Genomic DNA, 7,521 nt, shown 5'->3' on the forward strand with positions numbered 1-7,521 from the left:
TAGTAGGTGTGTTTGTCTGCGTGTGTGTGTGTCTGTCTCTCTCTCTCTCCCTCTCTTTCCACCTGCAGGCCCCGCCCTAGCTATGCAGGCAACGTGCCCTGGGATTGGAGGAGGTTACCCAGGGCATCCTTTAAAAAGAGAACAACGGGCGTAGGGCGGGACAGCGAGTTTTGTTGGCGTGTTGTTTTGAATTGGTGTTATAAAATTATTTTTGTTGTTATCGTTGATTGTGTTTCCCGTGCTGTTGTATACGTTTTGACTTTGTGTTTTATGTCTATTAGTGTTTCCCCTTCCTATTATTTTGTTTTTTAATTGTTTGTTTGTTGGTTGTTAATATTGTAAATATATTGTGCATGGTAAGAGGCAGTAGGGGTGGACGCCACACTTTTCTTTTTGTAAATATTTTCACCTGTTTTTATTCTTAGGCAGGGAGGTAGGAGTAGATTTTGTATTTTTATTTCTGTTATTTTATTAGGTGTAGTAAGTTTCGTTTGGGTTTAGTTAGTGTGTACTTTTGGTTTATTATTTTTCTTCACCCAGAGGTAGTTGGCTTCACGTTTTTTTTTTTTTTTTAGTGACAAAAAAACCCTAAAAAAGACAAAAAAAAAAGACAAATATAAAATGCTTCAAAGTCTGCCATGCTAACTCACCCTCTGTGTGAACCGCAGACACATACGTCCAGTTGTAGCGTTTCACGATGTCCAGCAGAGCTCTGGCCTGAAGAGTGTCAGAGGGCACGACCCTGAGGAAGTACTTATACAGTGTTTTATCGCTCAGATCAATGCTAGTAGCTGAGTATGCGATCTGGGGGATGTTAAACAGCTGCAGCAGATTCTGAACCTGAATGGCCACAGAACTGGATCCCGGTCCGATCACACCAGCGATGGGTTTCTTAGTGGCCGGCGGCTGAGCAGAAGGATTTCCCTCAACGCACCACTTTGGTCCTTCTCTTTCATCCCGAATAGAGATGAGAGAATCTCTGATGAACTCAATACTCTGCTCTAAAGCCACAGAGGAGTGCCAGCAGGAGTCCCGGATCTCACAGCCCAGAGTGATGTTGGGAAGGAGGTATGGATCAGAGTTTATTCTATCCAGTGTGTAAAACATGGCTTCCACTCTCTGGATGCCGTATTGTTCTCTGATCTCGCCACACTTTCGTTCTGCCACCTTTTCCGCCGACGGCTGGTGATGGACGGAAAACAGAGCGCCGATGATGATATCTCCATCCATCCTGGCCACCGAGCGAGACGCCGCTCTGGAAACCGCCGACCTCTCGGTGGACAAGTGGAGACGCGTGCAGAACAGCAAGAAAACAATGAAGAAATTCATTCTTAAAATCAGCATCCTCATGGTGTCAGATGTCAAATCAGCTCCATCTTGATTGTAGGAGAGACGAATGTTTGTTGCGCTCAAGTCCGGCCATGATCATCCTAACAGCAGACATTCCCTGTAAAATGATGAAGATGAGAGAGTATTAGAGGATATTATATTATGCTTCAGAATATACAGTTGAAGTCAGAATTATTAGCCCTCCTGGATTATTAGTTATTTTCCCCCCTATTAATGTTTCTCCACCAATCAGCTGGTGTGTGTTGTGCGGTCTGGCTCAAAATGGCTGCCGTTGCATCATCCAGGTGGATGCTGCACACTGGTGGTGGATGAGGAGATTGTCCCCAATGTGTAAAGCACTTTGAGTGCCCAGAAAAGCGATATACAAATGTAAGGAATTATTATTATTATCATTAAAGGAGAGCAGATTTTTTCCACACATTTCTGAAAATAATAGTTTTAATAACTCATTTCTAATAAGTGATTTCTTTTATCTTGGTCTTGATGGCAGTAAATAATATTTTACTAGATATTTTTTAAGATACTAGTATTCAGCTTTAAGTGACATTTAAAGGCTTAACTAGGTTAATTAGGTTAGGCTAGTTAGAGTAATTAGACAAGTCACTGTACAAGTGAAGTTTCATAAACTCATTGCGAGAGGAGCATGTGATATGATTGAGCACGACTGGCCGCTCATCTGCAATCAGTAATAATCCAATCAGAGTGATCCTAGTTTACTATAAATGGATCATTTCCTTTCTACAGCTATCTTTGTTTTCGAAGAATCCCCCGCTTCCACCCCATCTCCTCCTTTTTTTCCCCTTTTCTAAAGGGGGAGTTCTCAGATCTCAGATATGCTTATCGACCGGGCAGGAGCCCTGTGCTCAAATATCTCCGTGCTCAGGGTTCTCTCCCGGGACAGCATGCCAAACCTGCTATAAATGCCATGCATATCTAAGTGGGAACTCTTGAATGATGGTTTGTTCTGTAGACATCTGAAAAAATATTGCTTAAGGGGGCTAATAATTTTGACCTTAAAATGTTTTTTATTATTATATTTTTATTATTAAAAGTGCTTTTATTCTAGCTGAAATAAAACAAATAAGACTTCCTAAAGAAAAAAAAATTTAATTAAAATTAAAGTTTTATTATTTAAATTATTATTTTAAAAATATATTTTGGTGAATATTCACCTTATTCTCCGCCGACGAGTGGGCGCTGCCATTTGAATGTTTTTGTCCCGCGACCTCCGGTCACATTCACTTCCATTCATTTTTTGACATTAAAAACTGCTTGTTACGCTGCTTGATGTTGCAATTTGATATTTTCTTATTATATTATTCTACTTGGTCTGTGTAGTCATGCAAACATTTGTTTGTAGAGCAAGTAGTTTGACCATTTTCTGCCGTTTATCATTCCTAGTCTTTCTCCCATAGGCGACTGAATCTGAAGTTCTAAGACAGTCGCGAAAACAAGCCCACTTCCGCATTTTAGAATAAGGTCAATATGGGTGAATAATTTTAGCTTTGACTATATGTAACTCATAAAATATGTTTAAAAATGGCTCTTTTAATACATTTAGGATAGCTTCAAATAAAACGAAGAGACTTCGAAATTTACGACACACAATAGACGTAAATGATATGATCAGGCCTTTGAATTTAAGTTAAATAAAAATACAAAATGTTTATTTAATAAAATTGTGTTGGACCAACTCAATTGTGTATAATAGTGTATATAGTTTTTTAACTGGTGCTTAACAAATTCATTGGATGGAAATCCTGCCCTCAATTAAATTAAGTTTATCCAATGATATATTGTTATGAGTGTAGGAATGGCTACAGATAAACACAACTTCAGCTTAGTCCCTTACTCATCAGGGGTCACCACAGCAGAATGAACCACCAACTTATACTGCATATGTTTTATGCAGCAAATGCCCTTCCAGCTGCAACCCAGTGCAGGGAAACATCCATACACACTCATCCACACACATACATTACAGACAATTCAGTTCATCCAATTCACCTATAGTGCATGTGTTTGGACTGGAAACTGGAGAACCCAGAGGAAACCCACACGAACGCAGGGAGAACATGCAAACTCCACAAAGAAATGCCAACTGACCCAGCTGAGGCTTGAACCAGTGACCTTCTTGCTGTGAGGTGACAGTGCTAACCACTAAGCCACCATGTCGCCCCTGTTTTATGTTCAATCCACTTAAATTTGTAGAAAAACTAATAGGTTAACTTAATTCCTTCATGTCTACCTAACACAAATGGATTGTGTGGAATCCAGCATCTGTTACAGTGTGTATTGCTCTTTTATTAGTCACTCAATTGCATTCAACACAATGAAACAGCATCTCTCAGATCAGCCAAAGTCATTTAATCAAAGAGATACTAAAAGACGTGATGGGGAAAAAAGTCCTTTTGTATGAAAAATAAGCTCTATATTGTATAACTGCAGGTTAACTACTGTAAAAAAAAAAACATTGGGTTCTGCTCTATTCCTTTATGTTGTCCTAACACAAATCGATAAAGTTAACTTAATAGTTTTTACAAATTTAAGTGGATTGAACGTGAAACGAAAAGCTTTTGTTTTAACTCATTTTCATTCATTCATTCATTCATTTTCCATCAGATTAGTCTCTTTGCCAAAGGTCACCATAGCGGAATGATTATCCAGCATATGTTTTACGCAGTGGATGCCCTTCCAGCTGCAACCCAGTACTGGGAAACACCCATACACACTCATTCCCAAACACACATACACTACGTCAATTTTGTTTAGACAATTCCCCTATAGCGGATGTCTTTGCCCACACCAACCCACGCCAACACGGGGAGAACAAACAAACTCAACATAGAAATGCCGACTGAAGATTTGACTCGAACCAGCGACCTTCTTGCTGTGAGGAAACAGTGTTAACAACTGAGTCACCGTGCTGCCCTTTCATGTCATTAATTTTAGAAGTTATGCAAGCTTTTTTAAGTCAGTTTAATATAATAAAAGTTCAAAGGACTGTTAATATGATTCAGCTTAAAATTTAAGGCAACCAGTGCTTGTTTTACAGTGTACACATGCAGCATGTGCGCTATAATTCATTATAACAGCTTGTAAAACATTTAAGTATGTGCTTAATTGAATGAAGAACAACTCACACTCACAGATAAATAAGCTGAAACAAAACAATTCTTAAGTTTTTGGTAGGACAAGTTAACTGTTTTATGTTCAATCCACTTAAATATGTGAAATCTAATAAGCTAACCTAATTCCTTCATGTTGTCCCTACACCAATCGATTGTGTGGAATCCAGCATATACACATACAAAAAAAACGCAGGGTTCAACACAATTCATTGAGGTTGTTCAAACATAAATTAAGTAAACTTATCAAATTAAACATAAAACAATTAAGTTGTCCCCAAAAGAAAACTCAAGCTCATTTTACATAAGTCGTTTGAACAAGCGGCAAAATAGATACTAATATGTCAGATGTTCTACAGAAGAGCTGCTAAATCAGTCATCATGCAGCAATTCCTATCAGTACAGTAGTGTATAGTGATGTGGCTGATGTGCGTGTCCTGCATTGAGCTGATTCTCACCTGAAATCACAGCGCGTGTGGTCACATCTCTCTCTTGAGCTGCTGGAGCACAGACTGAACCTCCTGTTCTCATCCTCCAGCATGAGCGCAGGAAACTCCTCCTTTACCATCACCGAGTCTAGAAGAGACTCGCACACTCCAGATACACAGATACTAAATGAATGATGAATATTAGACAGAGATTTAGCCAAGAAAAAGGACATTGTATTTATTTTTCTTGAAATGTTTTGAAAGTTTTAACAGAATTTAAAGGGAAAGTCAACACACACAAAAAACACACCTTGTTATTTATTCTCCCTCATGTGGTTTTAAACCGTTTCTCTCTTCTGTTAAACACAAAAGAAGATATTTTGAAGAATGCATGCACTTATTGACTTTAATAGTAAAATAAATAATAATAATAATGATATGGAAGTAAAAGGGTGACTGTAACCATCATTTATCAAAATATCTTCTTTTGTCTTCTACATAAGAAACTAAAATAGGTGGAGAACGAGTAAAGATGGCAGAATGCTAATTTTTGGGTGAACTATCTCTTTATGAACATCTAGATTTCCCCTCCAACTGACCCATTAAAACATCTGAGAAAGGAATACACACAAAAACACACAAATGCATCACAACAACTGACATGAAAGAGTGTGAGACACATGTGCTATCAGATTACAAGGAGATTTAGAAACAAGGAGCAGAACTTAATGTACTGAATATATTTCTTCTGATGTGTTTGTGTTTAAATGTATTCATGATTTCTAAATAGATTAACATAAATACACCCCTGCATCAATACACACACTTATAACTATCAAATAATGAGTGATGGTGTCCCAGATCGAATTCATTTATATAAAGGTGTGACAGAGACCTCTGCTGATGATATGAACGAACTACACTGGATTCACAGACATGCACGCGCAGGGGCGCAACTGCAAACTTACGGAGGGAGGGGTATGCAGATTCAAGTTCTTCAAGTCATTTATGATTACACTAAGCATGTTAAGTCACAAAGAATTTATCTTATCCCACTTCAAATTTCTTCTTAATTTCATTTTCCTCACTAAATGATTATAGCACCTTGACGTGTCTAATTGCTTTTATGCTATATTTGTCAAAACAAAAAGATCGATATAGAAGTCCTAAAGGGAAAAACAACTTAAAAATGCAACCACTTGTCAAATGCTTATAACCAATTGACTGAAACGGCTATTAAACCTCTGACAAAGTGCAATAAAAAAGACTGTAAAATGTTTAGTGTAAAAAATAAACAGAGACAAACTGCCTGAAATGTTCTGTTTTATCAATGTTATGGGCAAACTTTTGTGTTACTAAAATTAAAATAGTTTTGAGCAGAAAAAAAAAACTTGTTTATCAATATGATACATAATAAATTCACAATAAAATATGTATAAGGTATAAAAAAGGGTCTTAATAAAAGGATTAACAAACATTTCAGTGAAAAAAAGTGAATATTCTGACTATTTGCTCATGTGTCAGTTTTAACAGGGTTAAGAAACGTTACAATCATTATACAATTTATATAGGGGAATTTTTCTATTTTTTTTCCAGCTGCAATGGATCAATCAAATGATCAACGGAGGGGTGGACTGCATAATTTTTTATTTAATTAAATACAATATTATACTCCTGTAAAATGAACAAAAAATATTGATTAATTTTGATTATTTGAAAATTTTATTAAGGATAATTAAAAAATAGTTTGATATTTTTTTCAACCCCCTGACTTTTGAGATATTGTGATGATCTTAAACATTTATTGTGAAAATACTTTGGCCAAAAACTAAAAAAAAAGATTAACCAATTATAACCAATATAGCATTTTTACTTAGAAATAGTACATGTTTTGAATATTGCTTGTGAGTTTCGATGAAATTCAAAATTAATTGAACTGATCAAAAATCGGAGTGGAGTGAAGATGCGTCGATTTCTCATTATTATTCATAGCGGAGTTTTTTTATCCTATGAAAAGACCCTGCTTTTTAATTATTCATGAGAGCACGTGCTTTCCGAAGCAAAGGCAGACCTGCATAGCTGTGAGACCCAATGACTGAGTGAGATCCTGCACGGCACCGGTTGTACAGTATGTGTTTATTTCCATGATAATAATAATAATAATAATTAATAATAATTCGTTACATTTATATAGCGCTTTTCTGGGCACTCAAAGCGCTTTACACAGTGGGGGGAAATCTCCTCATCCACCACCAGTGTGCAGCATCCACCTGGATGACGCGACGGCAACCATTTTGCGCCAGACCGCACACCACACACCAGCTGATTGGTGGAGAGGAGACAGAGTGATGATATGCCAATCATGATATGGTGAGGGTTAGGAGGCCATGATGGACAGAGGCCAGTGGGCAGATTTGGCCAGGATGCCGGGGTTAAACCCCTACTCTTTTTCGAAGGACATCCTGGGATTTTTAACGACCACAGAGAGTCAGGACCTCGGTTTAACGTCTCATCCGAAAGACGGCGCTCACTGAGCAGTATAGAGTCCCCGTCACTATACTGGGGCATTAGGACCCACACAGACCGCAGGTTGGGCGCCCCCTGCTGGCCTCACT

General features: G+C 37.7%; 1 protein-coding gene across 3 annotated transcripts in view; it reads right to left on the minus strand.

The window, feature by feature from the left end:
- Positions 1-7,183, minus strand: part of grm1b (glutamate receptor, metabotropic 1b) — a 60,669-nt gene extending 53,486 nt beyond the window's left edge. Inside the window, exons 1-3 of one of the 3 annotated variants that reach the window (XM_073926855.1) lie at positions 5,217-5,793; positions 4,937-5,089; positions 651-1,447 (exon numbers count right to left, since the gene is read on the minus strand). In XM_073926855.1, coding sequence (XP_073782956.1) covers positions 651-1,350 — 700 coding nt within the window. In that variant the 5' untranslated portion in view covers positions 1,351-1,447; positions 4,937-5,089; positions 5,217-5,793. 3 annotated transcript variants of the gene reach the window in all.
- Positions 7,184-7,521: the final 338 nt, after the last annotated feature.

Source organism: Danio rerio, chromosome 17 (assembly GCF_049306965.1).
Source record: "Danio rerio strain Tuebingen ecotype United States chromosome 17, GRCz12tu, whole genome shotgun sequence".
Lineage (NCBI taxonomy): Eukaryota > Metazoa > Chordata > Actinopteri > Cypriniformes > Danionidae > Danio > Danio rerio.